Source organism: Erigeron canadensis, chromosome 2 (genome assembly GCF_010389155.1).
Source record: "Erigeron canadensis isolate Cc75 chromosome 2, C_canadensis_v1, whole genome shotgun sequence".
NCBI lineage: Eukaryota > Viridiplantae > Streptophyta > Magnoliopsida > Asterales > Asteraceae > Erigeron > Erigeron canadensis.
In genome coordinates this window covers 36,144,911-36,166,110 of record NC_057762.1, presented here as the reverse complement: position 1 = coordinate 36,166,110, position 21,200 = coordinate 36,144,911, and the positions used below count along the sequence as shown (strand labels likewise).

The 21,200-nt window shown below is 34.9% G+C and overlaps 2 protein-coding genes across 3 annotated transcripts; one reads left to right on the top strand and one right to left on the bottom strand.

Moving 5' to 3' along the window:
• Positions 1 to 2,590, bottom strand: LOC122590046 (protein DETOXIFICATION 14-like). The gene is made up of 7 exons (XM_043762382.1): positions 2,360 to 2,590; positions 1,707 to 2,251; positions 1,519 to 1,605; positions 1,331 to 1,387; positions 1,001 to 1,239; positions 210 to 415; positions 1 to 125 (listed from the first exon to the last, which is right to left on the bottom strand). The coding sequence occupies exons 1-7, from the start codon at positions 2,588 to 2,590 to the stop codon at positions 72 to 74; spliced, it is 1,419 nt and encodes a 472-aa protein (XP_043618317.1). The 3' UTR covers positions 1 to 71.
• Positions 2,591 to 18,748: 16,158 nt separating this feature from the next.
• Positions 18,749 to 21,191, top strand: LOC122588932. Of its 2 annotated transcripts, none has more exons than XM_043761149.1 (7): positions 18,749 to 18,813; positions 19,186 to 19,381; positions 19,961 to 20,011; positions 20,118 to 20,356; positions 20,440 to 20,571; positions 20,712 to 20,789; positions 20,868 to 21,191. In XM_043761149.1, exons 2-7 carry the CDS (start codon positions 19,195 to 19,197, stop codon positions 20,928 to 20,930), a joined length of 750 nt encoding a protein of 249 aa, XP_043617084.1. In that variant the 5' UTR covers positions 18,749 to 18,813; positions 19,186 to 19,194; the 3' UTR covers positions 20,931 to 21,191. The 2 variants fall into 2 exon arrangements, with proteins under 2 accessions (XP_043617084.1, XP_043617085.1); XM_043761150.1 differs by lacking the exon at positions 18,749 to 18,813 and adding an exon at positions 18,824 to 18,899.
• The last annotated feature ends 9 nt before the right edge of the window (positions 21,192 to 21,200 follow it).

The window sequence follows — 21,200 nt, the reverse complement described above, 5'->3', positions numbered from 1 at the left end:
ACTTAAATACAAACAATTTTGCGAACATGAAGTTGTAATTGGCTGCTTTTGCGATTAAGTTGTAACCTCAATCAATGGTCATCAACAATTGCACCCTCAAGCATTCGTTCTCTTGCCTTTATTGCCTAAAATGTCGTCAAAGACTATATAATGATCTGTTGGGGCATATTAAAATCAAGATAAAGTTATAGGCCAAGTCAATAATTTACCTGTTTTTTCCAATTAGTGAAATGTGTAACGAGAGAAAGCATAATACATTGCACGAATATTCCAATAATCAATCCACTCCACAATCCTTTCCCTTTTAAATGCAAATGAAAACCCAAGACTAGAGCCATAGGGATTCCAACAAGATAATACGATCCAAGATTAATATAAGCTCCAATTTGTTGCCACCCGGTCCCTCTAGCAACTCCTGCTTACAACAAGCAACTTTCTTGATATTCTTATAGTTTGAAAAACCGATAGCTAGATGTTACTCATTAACAAAGGTCTAAAAAAAAATGGGCCTTTTGCTAGCGATGAAATTCAGGGATGGAGCCCCATGGAGGCCAGGTCGGCCATGACCCCACTCACATTATCTAAAAAACTTCATACTATTTTTCTAATGCTATTTTTACAGAAAATGATTAATCAACTTAACTTATATGTTTAAAAATCAATTTAAAACCTTAAGAATTTTACTTGTGAAATCCACTAATTCTCTTTTTTAATCTTGCTCCCTGATTTTTTCACATATCATCATTTTATACTTAAGTTGATTTTTAGACATACCAATTAAGTTGATTTATCATAATATAGTCCAAAGTAAATTGACCCATCAATAAAACATAAATGCCTGTTCAGCTGGCCTCCCTAAACATAAACCTCTAGCTATACCACTCGAGATATTAAGATTTAAGAGATTGTAGATTCTAATCTCAATGTAAGTAAATTGTAAATATGTAGTGTAGATTTGTACTGTATAAATATTTGCCTTGAGAAACAACCAATTTATTACCTGAAAGAATCGTTTGTGTTGTGTCTACAACTATAGAGCAACATAGAAGAAGATTCATGTCTTTGACATAGTCGACTAGTTCCTTGTCATTACCGAATGCATATCCGAGTATAGAACGTGAGCAAAAAAGAATGCTGACGGCTATTATCACCTCCAATGCTCCAAGAGCTGATACTACTAAAATAGCCATTTTTGCCGCATTTGGATTACCGGCTCCTAATTCATTTGATACCCTTGTGCTGAAAAAAAACATGATTATTATTCATAGACATGCACTAGAGTTATTATTATTGTTTAGTTAGAAGAAAAATTAATCAATGTAAGTCAAACCTTGCCGCAACCCCAAATGAGTAAGGTACGTAATAGTGTAAGATTTCCATTGTTAGACTGTTTCAAAACAAGATACATATAATAGACGTGTCAAATTAGTCTACATTGTTTTTTTTTTTTTTTTTTTTTTAACGGTAACTTTGGATCACTAACGGGTCATATGCAGAGTACATAAATAAGAAAACTACCATATTGAGAGCACGGAAGTCTCTGATTGAGGATTTGGCAAGAGTCCTGAAAGCAAAACAACAATCTCGTATGACCACCATTCGAGACTGAAAAAAAACACATCCGATATATGTTAAGAAGAAAAAGAAGCCGAAGGACCATGTACGAATTAAAGGATGATTTGTGAGTATATATATATATACTTTACCAGACCATAATAGCAGAAGGAATGGCAAAGCGAGAAAACTCTCGCATGCTTGAAAAAATATCTCTAGGACACATGACACGAGTTTTCTCACATGCTTTCGAGTGATGCACATAAATCCCAAGCAAGATCGCATTCAAAGTGTACGACATTCCAACGGCTAAAGCTGCTCCAGCTGCCCCAAAGCCTAACATAAACACTAGAGCCCAACATACGGGCACATGAAAAACAAGAACCACGATTGAGCTCCATAACATCGGCAAGATGATACTTTGTGATAGTAAGTATCGCGTTAATAGTTGTAGCATTGCGTAGGGGAAAAGGCTAGGGATGAGCCATATCGAGAATTTGCGCGCTTCCATTGAAATTAAAGGATCTTGGCCGATTAGGATTAGAAGTTTGTCGACATAGGTCCATAATATAGAAATGGGAATACATACCAAAATGAGACATATTAAGGCACTATATGTATAGTTACCAACCCTCTCATATTGTTTGGCTCCATAGGCTTGACCACATAATGTTTCCAATGCACCCGTCATTCCAAACTGTACGTACAAGACAAATATATTCACAACTTTGTTAGAAAAGTAATGTAGTAATTAAAATACGTACGTACGACAGAAGCTATTTAATTAGAGGCTAAAGGACGTTACGAGGAGGCTCAAGCCGGTGACGTTGGTAAGAGAGGTGGCTAGAGAGGTTGCAGCGAGCTCCAGCTCACCAAGATGGCCAACAATCGACATAGAAGCCACATGTAGTAAGTTTTGTGACACCAACACCACCACCATTGGCAAGGCTATGTAACAAGATCTCTTAACCTCCTTTGTGAATAAAACCCTCCATCTCTGTTGTTGCTCTGTCGATACTAACAAGGCTTCCTCCATTATTATCAGTCTCTTAAATTCTCTTTTGTGCTACAACTATATAGAGATAAGTAAGTAATGATCGATTTATTTATAGACGTAAAGACAAAGACATTTGGGAGCAGAAATTGATTTTTAAAACGTTGGTCCACTAGCTACAAAATCTTTTCGATGTAACATTAATTATTGACAATGATTATGTATTAAAACTCACAAAAATATTCTTACTATATATTACTCCTCCGTCCCGTCAAAAATATCTTAGTTTGAATTTTTAAGGTTTTTTTTTAAAAACTTTGACTTCAAATATATATTTTTTTGTTATATAAAAGTTGATGAAAATGAAAACACGTCTTAAACACAATCACTTCATATAACTTTTATCAAGTATTATCTAACACAAACAAAATCATTTAAGGTCAAAGTTAAAAAAGTTAAACTTTGAAAATTCAAAATATGACACTTTTAATGGGACGGAGGGAGGATAAAGTTCAACGAAAAATATATGTTAGCAAGAAATATTAATTAAGGAAAATGATTAATCCTCTTAACCAAATAGCCTAATAATTTTTCTAAGTATGAGATGATGACATGTGAGAAAATCATGGGACAAAATTAGGAAAGATAATTAGTGGATACCACATGTCACCTTATTAAAAGGATTATAATTAGCCTATTTGGTTAGAAAAATTTATAATTTTTCACTGAAATTAATTATCAAAACCATATATATGCATCAAAACAATCTATCAAAATAAACTTCAGTATATATTTTGTTATAATTTATTGAATTATATTTTTGCAGACTTTAATCCGTGGGTCTTAATTTAACAACGGAATTTGCTGATGAAGCCCAGTTTCCAGATAGTGCTTATTTTATCATCCGGTGGTTTTAAATCGTTTTGTGCTAGTCTCCTCACATAAGAGAAACCCAATTTAAACCTTCGATGAAAAACTTGTATCACCCAAAAATCTAGAAGAGAAAACTCATCGTGGCCCATTTTAACCCGAAGAAACTTGAGCCTGCTAGCTTGAAGCTAGTAATTTGGATCAAAAAGTTACAGCTTGTACTCAATATTTGGAAACATATATAAACTTCAATTCAAAACTTGCCAAGCTAATGTGGATATATTACGCTCTTTATAGCAAATTAACTCACCCTTAAACGACAACGAAATCGTAAAGCAGATGTAACTCGGAAACCACATAATGACTTATTGGCATTAATGAAACCCACGCCTGGGTACTTGGTCTTGATGGTTGAAAGTTAATGATGCCCAATACCTAAAAACCATGTGAACAAACATTTCTTATAGAAAACAAGTTGATTAGTACACAAATATATCACTTTATAGTACTAAACGGCCCCTTTAAACGTTTTGTTGAACAAACAAGATCTAGTGATGCTTTCATTTTTAGTTAAAAGTTTCATAGCCAACTTTTTTTATGACATGTCGTCAATCAGTCCTTCCGTTTTTTAAGCCATGTGTCTATCGAGTCTTAATTAATAAATCATCATCTATATAGTTGAACATGATATCTATATCTATATCTATACTCTTTAATAAAGCAAATCTCTATATTAATTATTTCTGTCTTTGAAAACCTTATTTACTATTGGACATTTTTTATTCTCATAATACCCTCTCCTCCCTAAAATCAGGCACGCTCCAACCACTGTCTCTCTTTTGTAACCCGCAATTTTGTTAACGCTAATATGGAAATTACTACCATCAACCGTTGTCAATTCCGCCCACCGCCGTAGTATACCACCGCTGCATCGCGTGGGTATCCATCTAATATATATATATATATATATATATATATAAAGTAAAGTAAAGTAACTCCCAATGCCGTCTTCCACGGGTTTTGGGTCCCAAAGACCGTCGACGGTGTATGGGGGAGGTTGAGATGTAGACAGCTTTACCCCTACCAAAGGTAGAGAGGCTGCTTCCAGGTTCTACCATAGGTAGAAAAGGACCTCCAGCCTTGCTGGGCATGCGGATCGAACCCATGACCTCTGTTTCCAGAGGCATGAGCTCCAACCACTAATCCTACCCAGTTGGTTATATATATATATATATATAAACCTCAAATTACAAAGGATGACAATATCATTATTTATCAGTTAAAAATAATTTGTTTTAATTATCTAATTTGTAAATTAATCATAAACAAGAACAAGAATATATTTTTGGAAAAATAAATGCCGGAAAACGCTAGGACTTACAAACATCATACAAACTAAATTTTATAAACATATGTAGCATTATAAACATATGTAACACGTGACATGGACTAATGAACAAAGAGAAAAAAGAATATAATAAAAAATAAATTGATTTTGATTGGTGTAAATATATGTTTGTAAACTTTTGTTTATAAGTTTAAACATAAACTCATGCTTTTAGACTTTGGATTTTTTTTTTTTATAGATCATCTAATTGGAATTCGATTTAACCCGACAATATTTGGTTGTCAGGGGTGGAGATAATTGGGGGTATGGGTGGCCAAAGACCACCCCCAAACTCTAATCGCCATTATATGCTACGTCTAGCTATCCGTTTTTATTAGTATCAATTGGTAGAACCCCTTATAAAAGGATTGGGTCACCATAATTTTATGTTGGGCCAACTTTAAAGCCCACATACTATGTTTTTTGTAGAACAAAAAAATGAAGGGTAGTGATCAATCCTCCTAACTTGTTAGTCTAAAAATCCTCCTAATTAATAGGATTTTGACATGTGAAAAATCAGGGGGTGAGATTAGGAAAGAGAATAACTGGTATCCACATGTCACTACCTAAAGTTATTAGGAGGATTTTGAGGCTAATCTTTTAGGAAAATAAATCATTTTCCACAAAAAATAGTAAAAAAGTTATACGGAGAAGTTCAAAAGGCAAAAGATCAAACAAACTTGGGGGTGGGCCACATTGAAGTTACACGTTGAAGCTCTCAATCTCTTATCGATGATTTTATATGAATTTTTTCTTGCTACACTACACGCTCCTTTATATGTCCCGGTTAAAAAACCTATTGAGTTGGCAATAGAGCTCGCTTCAATAACCAGGTCCTTTTAAACAACAACCGGTTTCTATTAAACATAAATACATAATAGAACCCGCAAAGTCCAAATAGAACCCCTTTTTTCCTTGGCGCCTAGTTTGTAATAGAACTCGCCTTCCTCCAAATAGAGTCCGCCACCCCTGCTTCTTATCACAGCCGGGTTCCATTTAGTTTTAACTTTTACTGTTTAATTGAACAATCTAAGAGTAACAACACGTTAAAAAAAATAAGTAATCATTAATTCCTGAATTAACAATGATATTTACTATCATATAAGAACTCTATAAAGTCTCTGACTTGCTAGCTAAACAAACATAGCTCGATACACTATATATGATGCATTATACAAACTATAGATTTCACAATCTTCTCCTCAGAATGTTTTTTGGAACTCAAATATGTAACATTCGTGATTTTTGATTTAGTTGACTTGTAATTTAATGAAATTGGAAGATGAATGAAATTGTTGACTTATATGGATTTTTGAACGTTTTGTTGTATAGTAACGTAACGTGAAGTCTAATTGTGTTTACGGAGCCATTATAGCGTTTAAATGGTTAACGTTTAGCTATTTGTCGAATTTAGCGGAGCGGGAGCCCAAAAATGGACTCCCTAGGCCGGCCCCCATCCCACTCCCTCACACACTCATCACTCATTCATTTCTTATTCCATTTACTTCATCTCTTCCTTTCTTTCTTTCAACCACCACCCAAATCCATCATAAATTCTCTATAAATTCCCCTAAATCTTGTGTTAGTAGTAGTAAGTTAACACAATCAAGTAACCCTAATAATAATAATAATCATCAAGTTAACACAATCAAGTAACCCTAAATCCAAGTTTTTGCCCCAAACCCGGAATTTGAAAGATTTCGACTCTTTTGGTAAGATAAACTCATCTTAAATCTTCTCTTTTATGTTTATAACGTCATTGCTGGTCATATCTAAGAAACCCTTGGTCAAAATTGGGCTAAAACTTAAAATGGGTCAAATTAGGGTTTCATTAGGGTTAGTTTGGGTCAAGAACGATTTGGACATGTAATTGTGTTAAGGGATTGGATATAATCGATGAAATATGTTTAGTTATACTTAATAATGTTTGTTTAAGCCTAAAAGCGAGTCTTGAAGCACCACTAGTTGATTTGGATGTCAAAAATTTGGTTTTTGGTTCGTTCTTGCTGCTGAACTGCTGATGCTTGGCTTCAGTATCTGGCCACTGCGGCGCAGTGGAAGACGAGAATCCACTTTGGCGCAGTGGCATATCATGGACTTGCTGCTTGGTCCTGACTGCGGCGCAGTGAGAACCTGCGGCCCACTTGTCCTCCTTTGTTAACTTCAAACGCTCATAACTTTTGATCAGTAAGTCCGTTTTAGGTGTATGACCTATCGTTAGAAACGTATGAGAGTCTAGTTTCTTGTAGTAACATCCTTTTTATGAGAATTCATCACCATTTTTCCCGAGTCCCTCGTTTCTCCAACCGTGAATTCAGCGTTCGACCTTGGGGTGTCTTGTAAAGGCCTAGGGTGACTTATTTTGTAACGTAGACCCTAATGTGATGATTTAATATTGCTATAATAGGTTTGTGACCGTCGTGCTCCCCGCTTTCCCGCTTAGTCACCTCCTACAAACACGTAAGGCAAAGGTGAGTTCCGTAACCCCATTTCCACTTATATTTCGGGGTGAAAAGTAAACTCTTTACTTAGCGGTTATCAGTTGATATGATTGTTATGCCATGAAACGTGAAATGACGCATTTGAAATATATGTAAGTCGTAACGTGTTATCGCGCAATGTTTATCATGTAAGTCGTGCCTGTTATCGCGCAATGTTTAACATGTAAGTCGTGCCTGTTATCGCGCAATGTTTATCATATAAGTCGTGCCTGTTATCGCGCATTGTTCATCATGTAAGTCGTGCCGGTTATCGCGCATTATTTATTATGTAAGTCGCGCGTTGTTTAACTATCACTAAACGTAAACGTTGATTGTGTTGATTGGTACGAATGTGACTAGGTATTCAAATCCACGTGAATTGTTAACGGTTGTTATCCTGACACTTACTCTTATTACTCAAACCTACGTACTCACCAACTTTATGTTGACCCGTTTTAGTACACTTTTCAGGTGAACAGGTAAATCAAAGACGTGTTGGATGATGATTGATTGTTTGCATGCTAGGATTGGACTTGGGCTTTATCATGGATCCGTGATTCATAGTTCCCGCTCATGGGTTATGCTTAGGATCATATGCCATCTTTTGTACTCTTTTTTGTAAACGTTTGATGGTCGTGCTCCTTATGCATTTTTGTATGGTCTCGGATTTGTAATTGATTAAATTGTATGGATTCCCAATCCTTTTAATGCATCTAGATTTGTCTCTACTTAATTTCTATGTCGTGCTGTGTTTTTCTTGTGATATCCCATTATTCCGCCTTATTGGGGTGTTACAAAATACAGTAAGTGATTGTTGTAAAGGTCATGTTGGCATACGATGTTGTTCTACTTTTTCATACAACAGGGAACTCTCTTGCTTTCCTGACATATGATGTACCGGTTGCAATCCAAATGTGTTTTGACCATCACCCGACCCACCCATCTTGGTACCTTGACATAACATATGTTGTACCTGAAATAGTAAAAAGAAAGCCACACTTAAACTGTCTATAATGTATAAACTATAATACTAACAAGATCACCAAATATATACATCAGGAATGAATTCGTTTAAAACCTGAGCACGGATGGCAGTGTCTCACTAATATATAGTGAGAGATGTTGAGCTTACTCAGTCTGCAAAAATATACTACTTTAGTAATAAAAAAAACTGTCATTTCTACTCATTTTATTGATCATTTACTCAGAAAAATCACCTATTTGAACACCAAATGCACATCCAACTACCATCTCCAACAACATGTCTATTACTAATGTGTATATTATATAAGATCACATAATCAGTTTTTAAACATGCAAGCAAACACCCCTAACTTATCATGCGCAAATGAGGCAATAGAAATACGGTATTTAACATATATAATTCTAGTTGCTCAAAAGAATTTGACACACAAAAAACCCACGCTTGCTTACCTTAACCTGGATGAGTTCCTCCAACTCTCTTTTAAAGCAAGATGCGCCAAGCCAAGTGTCATATAGAACTGCAGCCCCTCAACATTTCTAAACTGTGAAATGTTTGTTGTACTCGAAAACCTGCAGAAAACCATTCATTAGTATGTTTTTGATTTGACAATTACGGCTTTGTTGATGTGTATATATATATATACATATTTTTTGTATGAATTTCAGGTACCTTCAATTCATGCATGATGGAACCGCCGCCCCCAGAGGTACATATTTTCAACTTTTTTTCTTTCTTTTTGGCTATTCAATTTAATTTTCAAAACTGACTAACTGTGTGTGTGTGTGTGTGTGTGTTTTTTCAGTTTACAGTTATCTGAATTGATAATAGTTGGAGGGCTGTTTATTGTAAAGTGGTGTATCGTGCCCAAGTTAAGGCTGCTATATGTATTGTAAAACTGTATTACAGGTTGGTCATTCATTATCATGTCATATATACTCTTGATTGGGCCATTATTATTATTACTCGTATTATTGTTTTTTATTTATGTTGAGCACAACTATATATATATTTTTTTTCGCTTTCTTTGCAGTGTAATCCAAAGAGTATTGTGAGCATTTCGACAATGAGTTCATTAGGATTTTGTGAACTGGTTCAACCTACTAGTGATCTAGAACAAATCATGAGTGCCCTTCGATGTTGCCTTCCTTCCTTATTTCCTTTTACTTAATTACCTGTTGTATATTCCATCTTTATATATATATATATACACATATATATGTTCGTGTGTGTGTGACGGGTGTGTGTGATTGATTGGGGTCCCACAGTGGATTAATTGGGGGGTGGTTGGTTCGGTAGGCATTGCCTCTATACTAGGCATTGCTCTAGCTGATGAGGAGAATAGCTTGCCGTTTTAAATAAGTATAGTAAAAATATGCATGTGTGTGTGTATGACTGAACTTTATAGCTGAACTGAAATCGGGTCTATGCTTGCTTCTCAGATGTACCTTGTCAAGGTGAAGGTGAGTCAGAAGTTCAAAGGGCTTTGGCTCGTGCATGTTCAACTTTTTCCCTTTGGTCCCTCAGATATGAAAAAAAGGTTACTTATGTTTGTTGGAAGGTATTTAATCCTATATCTGCTTAATTGTTTCACATATGCAAGTCTTAAATTCTTAATTTATTTTTATTTTTTTCTTTTAGAAAGACCTAAGTTGAAATCTCACATATGTTTGCTAATCAAGTAATTGTGTTTTTCTTTATTGCTGCTAGTACTATAAATCTGCATCTTAGCTCGGCATACTCATATGGAGAGAAGCTCAAAGAGAACGGTGTAGCTGTAAATGTTTTCAACTTCTTTCGGTTGAAAATAGACACATTTAATGCTAGTGTATTACAGGGTACTTACCATTATGGTAGGACGGAGCTTGATACACTTGTTACTGCTGTCAATGATGATGGAAACAGCCACATAGTAGATAATACAGATAATGATGAATCTTCTGCTCTTGACACCCTATTGAAGACTACATTAAAAGAGCATCTCCATTACCGAGAGAAGAAAGCTGCTGCAGATGATAAAAATGTTGAATCATCCCAAATCCATTTTGTTAAACCAGAGTTGGAGAGGTTTCACGATGAGAAGAATAAAAGTGTTACAGATGATGAATATGGTCAAGCAACAGTAATCGGATATGGTGACCTATCAAAAAAGAAGGCTGAAAAGAATGTTAATGTTAAAAGTCAGAATACTGCTGTAGATGATGAATGTGTTCAAGCACCTGGAATGGAATATCTATCAATAAAGACTCCCCGTCTCTCCAGAAAGAAAAAGAAAAAAAACAAAAGAAAATGTTGACGTTTATACAAAAGATTCTGCCCTTGTGACAGATTTGAGGCTGGAGAGAATGAAAAGGTGAAGTTGGAAGCTGCCTGATGCATGCATGTTGCTTAATTCGTTCTGTTTCAGCTGATTAATCAATGTGTCCTGAATTTGATAGATTTACATGTTCTCACATTTCTGACTTTTAGTCCACGCAATGGAAGTCGGTTATTCATACCAAAGTCTTGTTGTTGCGTGTTAGTACGGATATATTCAAACAGATCAAGTGATTATTATCAAAATATGGCTCAATTTCATCTTGAAGAAGTTTCATGTGTAGTTGTGTACCTTCACTTTTCTTTTGTATGATGTCAGCAACATAAAATAAAGAAGTTTTAGAGCATTCACTTCATGTCATTGTGAAGCATGATTTTAAACTTTGGAATACAACGTTCTATAAACATATTTGTTTTAAAATAAGGTTTTTTATTGGAGGGGAACTAATCTAAGGTATGTAGTGCCACAACTAGTTGTTTTACCTAAACTAATCTAAGGTATGTATTGGAGGGGAACTAATCTAAGGTATGTATTGGAGACTTGCATGAACAAAAAATGGGGCCAACAAGGCGCACTTTGTAGGGATGGGAATGGGATCGTACTGATGGCACCGGTCCTAATAATTACCTAAACTTGATACTGGTCCTGTCCTCACATAACTCAGTATCGGTACGGTACCGCTATATCATGGTGTTTGCGGGATTTTTTACAGCTATTGGGTCGGTCTCCAAAAACTAAGAAAAGTGGGTAGAGTTACCGATCCCATTTAGGATTCGGTACCATTTTCTGGTGCTGGGATCGGGATTTGGTACTTTTTTCATGCAAGCGCCCTGCATTTTAGCCTAAACAAATGTACCATTTAAAACATATTTTTAAACACACAGAGCTGGTTAAATATTCTCAATCCATTTATTTACAATAGGGTAAGGATGGTGTTTTATCTTAAACGGGTAACGTGGGTTGAAAGTCCTCAAAAGTTTACTACCTCCTGAAAGAGTTTCTTAATTAGAAATCATGCATTTGCTTGTATAGAAACAGTCTTCTATATAGATGAAAAAGTTAAGCGGGTCAACCTGATCTGACCGGCCCATTTTGACCCTTGATCAAATAAGACCCATATCAACCCAAGACTGTTACCCAACCCACCCATCCTGCCGACTCTAATCACCTAGTTTAAGCACCCACTTACAGGGTGTCCAGATGTTAATGATTGTGAGAGTTTAGCTTTTGATATCTAATTTCCACCTGAAAGTTTGCAATTAAGCTGGAAGATAATATGATTACGAAATTACAGACTGAACCATGATTTTAAGTAAGCTAAAATGAGAGACACAAGTAATAAACAGAATGTTTTAGAGTTTTTTCATAAAATTACTAGGCACATCTTTTATAACTACAACATTTTTTTAACAGTAAATTTATACATAATACTTACACATATGTATAACTATCTTATGAAATTGTTGAGTTATATAATGCGGCTTTTATTTGTGGCTTATATGATTAGTGAAAGATATGATTAAAAGGAGATTTATAAGCTTGAACATGGGGATAAAGATGCCCCTTCGGATTCTTCATCGTCGACTCTGAACTGGATGCCGAAGCATCTGTAGATACAGAAGAAGAAGAAGAAGAAAATGATGATCAGAATGCGGTTGCTGAGTTGAGGAAAAAAGACCAGCCTTGCTCGTCGTCTTCTGATTTGAAGGCTGGAGAGAATGAAAAGGTGAAGTTGGAAGCTGCAATAGTTACAACTAGGCTGTTAACGTTTTCCTTTTAAACTTAAATTTAAAAGATTTTTTTACCAATTTATGGACTGTACGTCTGCGTAATTTTTCCACTCCTGTATTTGTTTTTTGACGATGATGATGTTTACAATTGTACGGCTTTGTTGATATATACACACACATATTTTTTGTATGAATTTCAGGTACCTTCAATTCATGCATGATGGAGCCGCCGCCTCCAGAGGTACATATTTTCAACTTTTTTTTTCTTTCTTTTTTGCTTTTCAATAAAGTTTCAAAACTAACTGTGTATGTGTGTGCAATATATTTTCAGTTTACAGTTATCTGTATTGACAATGGCCGGAGAGCGGTTTATTGTGAAGAGGTGTATCACGCTCAAGTTAAGGCTGCTAGATTGTATTGTAAAACTGTATTACAGGTTGGTCATTCATTATCATGTCATATATACTCTTGATTGGGCCATTATTATTATTATTTTATTTATGTTGACCACAACTATTTTTTTTTCCCGCTTTCTTTGCAGTGTAATCCAAAGAGTATTGTGAGCATTTCGACAATGAGTTCATTAGGATTTTGTGAACTAGTTCAACCTACTAGTGATCTAGAACAAATCATGAGTGCCCTTCGATGTTGCCTTCCTTCCTTCCTTTTACTTAATTACCTGTTGTATATTCCATCTTTATATATATATATATATATGTTCATGTGTGTGTGTGATTGATTGGTGGCCCATTGGTAAGTTGTTTGACTTAATTCAGGGTGTCCCACTAGATTCGAGTCCCAGTCCCACAGTGGATTAATTGGCAGGGGCCAGGGGGTGGTCGGTTCGGTAGTCCTTGCCTCTATACTAGGCATTCCTCTAGCTGATGAGGAGGGTTAGGGTAGCTTGCCCTTTTTGAAAACATAAAATAAAAATATATGTGTACGTATGACTGAACTTAATGGCTGAACTAAAATCGGGTCTATGCTTGCTTCTCAGATGTACCTTGTCAAGGTGAAGGTGAGACAGAAGTTGAATGGGCTTTGGCTCGTGCATGTCATACTTTTTCCCGTGGTCTCTCAGATATGAAAAAAAGGTTACTTATGTTTGTTGGAAGGTATTTAATCCTATATCTGCTTAATTGTTTCACATATGCAAGTCTTAATTTATTTTTATCTTTTTCTTTAAAAAGACCCGTAAGTTGAAATCTCACATATGTTTGCTAATCAAGTAATTGTGTTTTTCTTTATTGCTGCTAGTACTATAAATCTGCATCTTAGCTCGGCATACTCGTATGGAGAGAAGCTCAAAGAGAACGGTGTAGCTGTAAATGTTTTCAACTTCTTTCGGTTGAAAATAGACTCACCTTATTTCAATAAGGAGGCTAGTGTATTACAGGGCCTTTACCATTGTGGGAGGCCGGAGCTTGAAACACTTGTTGGTGCTGTCAATGATAATGGCAACAGCCACATAGTAGATATTACAGATGAGTATGAATCTTCTGCTCTTGACACCCTATCGAAGACTACATTAAAAGAGCATCTCCATTACTTAGAGAAGAAAGCTGCTGCAGATGATAAAAACGTTGAAGCATCCAAAATCCATTTTGTTAAACCAGAGTTGGAGAGGTTTCACGATGAGAAGAATAAAAGTGTTACAGATGATGAATATGGTCAAGCAACAGTAATCGGATATAGAAACCTATCAAAAAAGAAGGCTGAAAAGAATGTTAATGTTAAAAATCATAATAGTGCTGCAGATGATGAATGTGTTCAAGCACCGGGAATGGAACGTCTATCAAAAAAGACTCCTCGTCTCTGCAGAAAGAAAAAGAAAAAAAACAAAAGAAAATGTTAACATGTAAACAAAAGATTCCGCCCTTGTGACAGATTTGAGGCCCGAAGAGAATGAAAAGGTGACGTTGGAGCTGCCTGATGTTTGTTGCTTAATTATTTCCGTTTCAGCTGATGAATCAATGTGTCCTGAATTTGTTAGATTACATGTTCTCACATTTGTGACATTTAGTCAATGCAATGGTAGTTATTCATACTAAAGTCTTCTTGTTGCGTGTTAGTATGGATATATCCAAACAGATCAAGTGATTATGATCACAATATTGCTCATTTTCATTTTGAAGAAGCTTCATGTGTAGTTGTGTACTTCACCTATTTTGTATGACGTCAACAACATAAAATTTTTAAGAAGTTTTAGAGCATTCACTTCATGTCATTGTGAAGCATGATTCGTTCTATAAACATATTTGTTTTAAAATAAGGTTTTGTATTGGAGGGGAACTAATCTTAACTATCTAAGGTATGTGGTGCCACTACTAGTTGTTTTATTCACCATGAGACTCGCATGAACAAAAAATAGGCCAACAAGGCGCACTTTGTAGGGATGGGAATGGGACCGTACCGATGGTACCGGTCCTAATAATTACCCAGACTAGATACTGGTCCCGGCCTCATATGACTTGGTATCAGTACGGTACCGATATATCATGGTGTTTGCGGGATTTTTTCCAGGTATTGGACCGGTCCCCGAAGACTAAGAAAAGTGGGTAGAGTTACCAATCCCACTTGGGATTCGGTACCATATTATGGTGATGGGATCGGGATTTGGTACTTTTTTTATGCGAGCGCCCTGCATTTTAGCCTTAACAAATGTACCATTTACATAATATTTTTAAACACAGAGAGCTGGTTAAATATTCTCAATCTATTTATTTACAGATTAGGGTGTTTTCCCTTTATCTTTAACGGGTAATGTGGGTTGAAACTCCTCAAAAGTTTACTACCTCCAGAAATAGTTCCTTAATCAGAAATCATGCATTTGCTTGTATAAAAACAGTCTTCTATATAGACGAAAAAGTTTAGCAGGTCAACCTGATCTGCCCGGCCCATTTTGACCCGTGATCAAATAAGACCCATCTCAAACCAAGACTGTTACCCAACCCACCCATCCTGCCGACTCTGATCACCTAGTTCTAGCACCCGCTCGGCGCTCACAGGAGTCACAGGGTTTCCAAATGTTAATGATTGTGAGAGTTTAGCTTTTGATATCTAAGTTCCACCTGAAAGTTTGCAATTAAGCTGGAAGATACCATGATTACGAAATTACAGACTGAACCTTGATTTTACGTAGCTATTAGTAGCAAGTTACTTGTGAATATAACAAGATTTTGAGCAGAGATTATTGCCATATCTAGAAGGGTTTTGTTGGGGTACTTGGGACTTGGGAGATAAATAACCAAGGGAGGTATCCACAGTTAGCTCTCATGGCCCGTGATATATTGAGCATCCCAATGACCACTGTCGCTTCCGAGTTATCTTTTAGTATTGGAGGTCAAATTTTAAACAAATATCATAGCTCATTGTTGTCAGCCAATGTAGAGGCATTGTTATGCACTCGTGATTGGTTGTTTGATCGAGAAGGTATTATAGTTATTCCCTTGTTAATGTACTGATATGATTATATGTATATTATTATCTGCATGTTTTGTATCTGATCATAACTCTATAAGTTTTTACATGCATAGATGACGACGAAATGGATGAAGACGGACTTATAGAGGATATTGAAGCATTGATTCCAGCTCTCGGGGACAATATTGCTTAAGATTTTCCCGTCAACATTGACTGATTTAGGTAGTTTGTTGTATAGGAATCTTCTTTAGCTTGCATTATATACTGTCTATGCACTCTGTTTATATGATATTATACTGCGCAAGCTCTGTATCTGTGTTTTTATGCTCTTCTCTTGTATCATTGCTGTTTTTTAGGCTGTTTTTTACTGGTTATTTTGCTGCAGTTTTGCAAAAATTGGCTGTTGAAAAGCTGTATTATTGCTGGTTTTTTTTGGCTGTTGTTTGCAGGTTTTATGCTGCTTTCTGAAGGCTGTTTTCTGTAGATATGGAAGGTGTTTGGAGGCTGTTTTGATGGTTAAAAAAGATGTTAAATGTATAGTCAATGCAATGTGAGGTTGCTGTTACTTCGAGGTTACAAGTTGCTGTTTTTTAGTGCATATTGCTCTTGTTTTGCTGTTACTTGCTGCTGTTTGCCGCCATGGATAATACTAGAGGTTGTGAAGTTGTTGGTATTGCTGCTGCTGTTTGAATCACACTTGGTACTTTGCTGTCAAATAGAATGTTGCTGTTTTGCTGTCAAAAAGAATGGTTATAAGTTGCTGTTGGTTTGAGGACTAATAGAGGATATTGAATTCAGTTTGCCAGTTTGAAGTCACACTTAGCCTTTTTGCTGTCATTTTCTGTTGTTTGTTGTCATGGATAATTAGAGAGTGTGGAGTTGCTAGCTCCTCATTCTAAGCTTTGGATAAATCAGATTGTTTGGTGATAACATAGTTGTTAATTTTAGCATGATTTCTAATTGTTTTTTTTTTGTGACCCATTTTGTTGGGTAAATTATTTTAAGAACGACAGGTCAACCCGCACCTGACCAGCTTGACCCGCATTTCTGAAATGACCCGTTTAGACCCACACCCATTTTGACTCACACCTGTGTTGGCCTATTACCCAAACCCGCCCAACTTGCCCATTTTGCCGAGTATGAGATGTGAATTGCGTGTGAGTAATCGATAGCTTATTCATGGGTATGATAGGTGGGTCATGCAAATCCTACATGTAAAATTTTAATTAGCTTCAAAAATAAGACTTTTAAATAAGGTGGAGATCCCCTCAAGTTGAAAATAACTTGAGAGGTCAAGTTAGAGCAATCTTGACCCTTGAATTAAAATCAAGGGTTAAAATTAAAAGATGGGTTGAGATTAAAAGATAATCTTTTAATCTTAACCCTTTATTTTAAATCAACGGTCAAGATCTTCCTGACTTGACTAGTTAAGTTAGGCAGCTTGAGAGAATCTCATCCCTAATAAATATACGGAAACTGTTCATGAAAAAAAATCATCCAAAAGTCAAAATCAAAGATTCATTAAGTTGATTCATTTATATTTGATTATGTTAAAATGAGAGACACATATAATACAAAGAATATTTTAGAATTTTTCCACAAAATTATTATGCACATTTTTTATGACTATAACATTTTTTTTAACAGTAAATAATATTTTAGAATTTTTTTCACAAAATTAGTATACACATCTTTTATGACTATAAAAATTTTTTTAACAGTAAATTTATGCTTGTATAGAAAATTGTTAAGTGCATAAATTATATGAATGAATAAATAACATTTATTAGCTAGAAAATAGATATCTAGTATATATTTTTTAAACAATTGATCATTAAATTAAATCAGAATAAAACAGAGGTACAAAAATTTATAGAGCACAAATATACATTAATGTATAAATTTTTTCATAATATACATATAGTAGAACCTCTATAAATTAATACTCGATAAATTAATAACCTCGATAGAACGAATAATTTGTCCGGTCCTAACTTGAGGCCAATACAAAATTGAACACCAATCAATAAAATAATAAGATAATAACTTTTTTGAAACCTCAAGGTAAAAATATAGGCAATGACATTAGTACCACAACTTTTTATTCATGTACCACTATCATGCATTATCAACTTGTACAGTGTGCTGTAATGTAGTACTGTGTGGTAGAATAATAAAAAATCATGGTACTAATATCATTTCTCTAAAAATATAGGTCCCATCAATACTATTGGTTAGGTCCCATCAATACTATTTAATAATTTCTTAAATATTCCAAAATTTTAATATTGTTTAGTAAAAAATGAATCTATATTCACTTGTTTTTCTTTTAAACTTTATATCTATGTTGAATATATCTTTAAATTTCTACATTGCACTTAATAGTTGAGACATTGTCGCAACAAAAATTGTGAGGAGTTGTTACCCGCTTATAATTTTTCTTTCCGAGTGATCGATTTAAAAAACTACTGTATTATCCTCAACATCACCATCAACTAGATTTTGAACAGTATCCATCACAAATTCTTCAATGCTTTGAATCTCAAAACATTCATTATTTTCACCAGGATAATCCCGCAACTCATTCACATCCGTTTTATGCTAATAATGCATACCCGTAATCAAGCTCACAAATGTCTTCGTCATAGTTTACATGTTTAAATTACTTGAGCCGATAAAATTCATGGAAAATTTTATCGTGTTGAAAACAATTTGTTTTGGATTTTTGTGTCATTTAATATTTGAATGCACATTGGATATGAAAATTTTAAAAGTGATACATGAACCTCTTTAAATTTATAATTCATTAATTTATCGATATAATAATATCTCGATAATTTAATCAAATATCTCGATCCCAACATTATTAATTTATAGAGGTTTTACTACCACAATCTTAAATGATTTTATTTTAATGTACTTGTGTTTTATTATAAATCATTAAATCAAACTTATTTATTAAATTAAAATCAAACATATTTAGTATTTTCTATTAAACCCAGTCAAAGATGCCTACGTATTGCATACTTTCACTCTGCAAAACCCTTCTCCTCGGCAACCAGCCGTCTTATAGCAGGTTTGCTCCTCTTTTTTTCTTTTTTATTTTTCCTTTCCTCCCGCTTACAAACACACACATCCCAAGTTGTTGTTAGGCAAACAAAGGTCTCATTTCTTCATTCAATTATTATTTCCTTATTTTTTTTCTTCAATTTCATGTATTAATTAGGACCCACTAAATTCTTTCATAAACCCTTCTCATAATTATGTTTATTTAACTTAATAATTCTAAAAAGATTGTTGCTTTTTTATATTACATGTGCAACTTTCTTATAATATATACTAAAAATATAGATATTGACATATGTATATGTATTTGATACTAATACAGTATCTTATGAAATTGTTGAGTTATATAATGTGGCTTTTGTTTTGTGGCTTATTTGATTAGTGAAAAGATATGATTAAAAGAAGGTTTTATAAGCTTGAACATGGGGATAAAGATGCCCCTTCGGATTCTTCATCATCTTCGGACTCTGAACTGGATGCCGAAGCATCTGTAGATTCAGAAGAAGAAGAAGAAGAAGATGATCAGAATGTGGGAGCTGAATCGAGGAAAAAAGACCAGCCCTGCTCGTCGTCTTCTGGTTTGTTATTGTTGTGCTTCTCGAGTGAATTTAACTACTTTGTGTTCATATCGTTGTAAAGTAATGGTCTTTTGTCGTATAGAAAGCATTAGTGGTGATATTTAGACCTAGAAATACTGATAGGCATAAAGTCATTATTACTAGCGTGAGTGTGTCAGGGAGCGGTTATAGTTTATTGTGTTCTTTGAAAGCCAAAATTATGTTTGAAACGGTGTTTGGGAGTGTGCATTTTAAGTGTGTATAGCTTAATAGCTTATTGTGTTTGTTGTAAGCCCAAAATGCAGCTTGAAGTGTATGGTTATTAGGTGTGTTTTAACTTGTTTTAAGCGAAAAGCGTGTTTATTTTGAATACAACTTGTATGCTGTAAGCTCTTAAAGTTAATGCACTCCCAAACAGTCAATTGACTTTGTAAACCTGTATCAAGTCGATTGTTGTGAATTTTATGAGATGCAATGAATACTAGCTGGTGTCATCTAGTTTTGATAGAATCCCCTTTCTATACCTTTCTTTCTTGTGAAGTTCAGTTTAGCTTCTTTATGGATTCTGCGAAATATTTACTTAAAGGGTTTGTTTTCCAGGGTATGAAAGCGAGGATAGCTCAGCAAATGAAGTTAATCTTGATTCTTCAGGTTGACTTAATTTAAATGCCTTTCTTCGATTTTTTGATCTTTATAATATTGTATTATGTTGATGTTGATATTGTAGTCAAAAGATATGACGATTGGCACTTGGCAGATTCACCTACAAATGATGATGGCAGTGAAGGGGAGAATCACAAGGGAGATGTTAAGGCCACACGTTCGTCGACTGAGAACCATATGATAGACATACAAAATACCGATGCTGATAATCATGCAACGACATCTGATGGGCTAGACTGTGTCTTGAAAAGTAAATCAGTTTTCAAGTGTAAGTTATGCCCTAGAATTGTCTGTTTATCAGAGGAAACGTTAAAGGCTCATCTTAAATCCAAGGTTTTTACTCCCTACTATTATTACATCACTAAAAAAGAGTTTCAAGTGTATTTATCTAGTTTTTTTTTTTATTTATATGATAGAGGCATGCTCGGTCTGAGAAACTGTTGAAGGAAGGAAGGCTTAAGATGATGCTAAATAGCGATGGAGAAATAGAGGAAGCTGATGGAGAAACTCACCAGGAGAGGCATGCTTCAACTCTAGCTCTTGCAGAGGTCAGTTTCTTCTTCAGTTGCACATTTTGTCTGACTGCTAAGCATGCATCGATTTTTATGTTATTGCTCGTTTCTTTTTGTTTTGTGGGTCCATTCAAATATCTGATGGTACAAATTTTTAACCAACTGATTTATGTCAGTCGATTAAAAATGCAACAAAGGATTCAAAGAAAAACAGAGGGAGGCAGAGACAAAGACAGAGAAAGATATCAAAGGAGGTACGATTCTGTCACTTGTAATGTCGTTGTTATACTTAGTTGTAGAACAGAAGTATAAATCATGGTCCTTCGCTGCAGAAAACATCTGATGTCAAAAGTACAAAAAAATCAGCCAAGAAGAGGCGTAAAAGAGATGTTTGAACAGTGGGTGATCTTTTTAATCTGCAGCAAGGATAGTTCTACAGGAAAGATAGATGATGAACAACATTTTCCCCCACCAGCATGTACACGAGTTAAAGCATTACTTGAAAGTATTATTTGGTTTTACTATGTATTCAAAGTCACTTGAAATGTTGGTTTTGTAGTTGAGTCCCTTCAGTTTTGCTAGTCGTAGTCTGAACCATAAATTTTGAAACGTTGTCATTGTGTTTCAATAGTATCTGGAAGGTTTTCACAAGGAAATTCAAGATT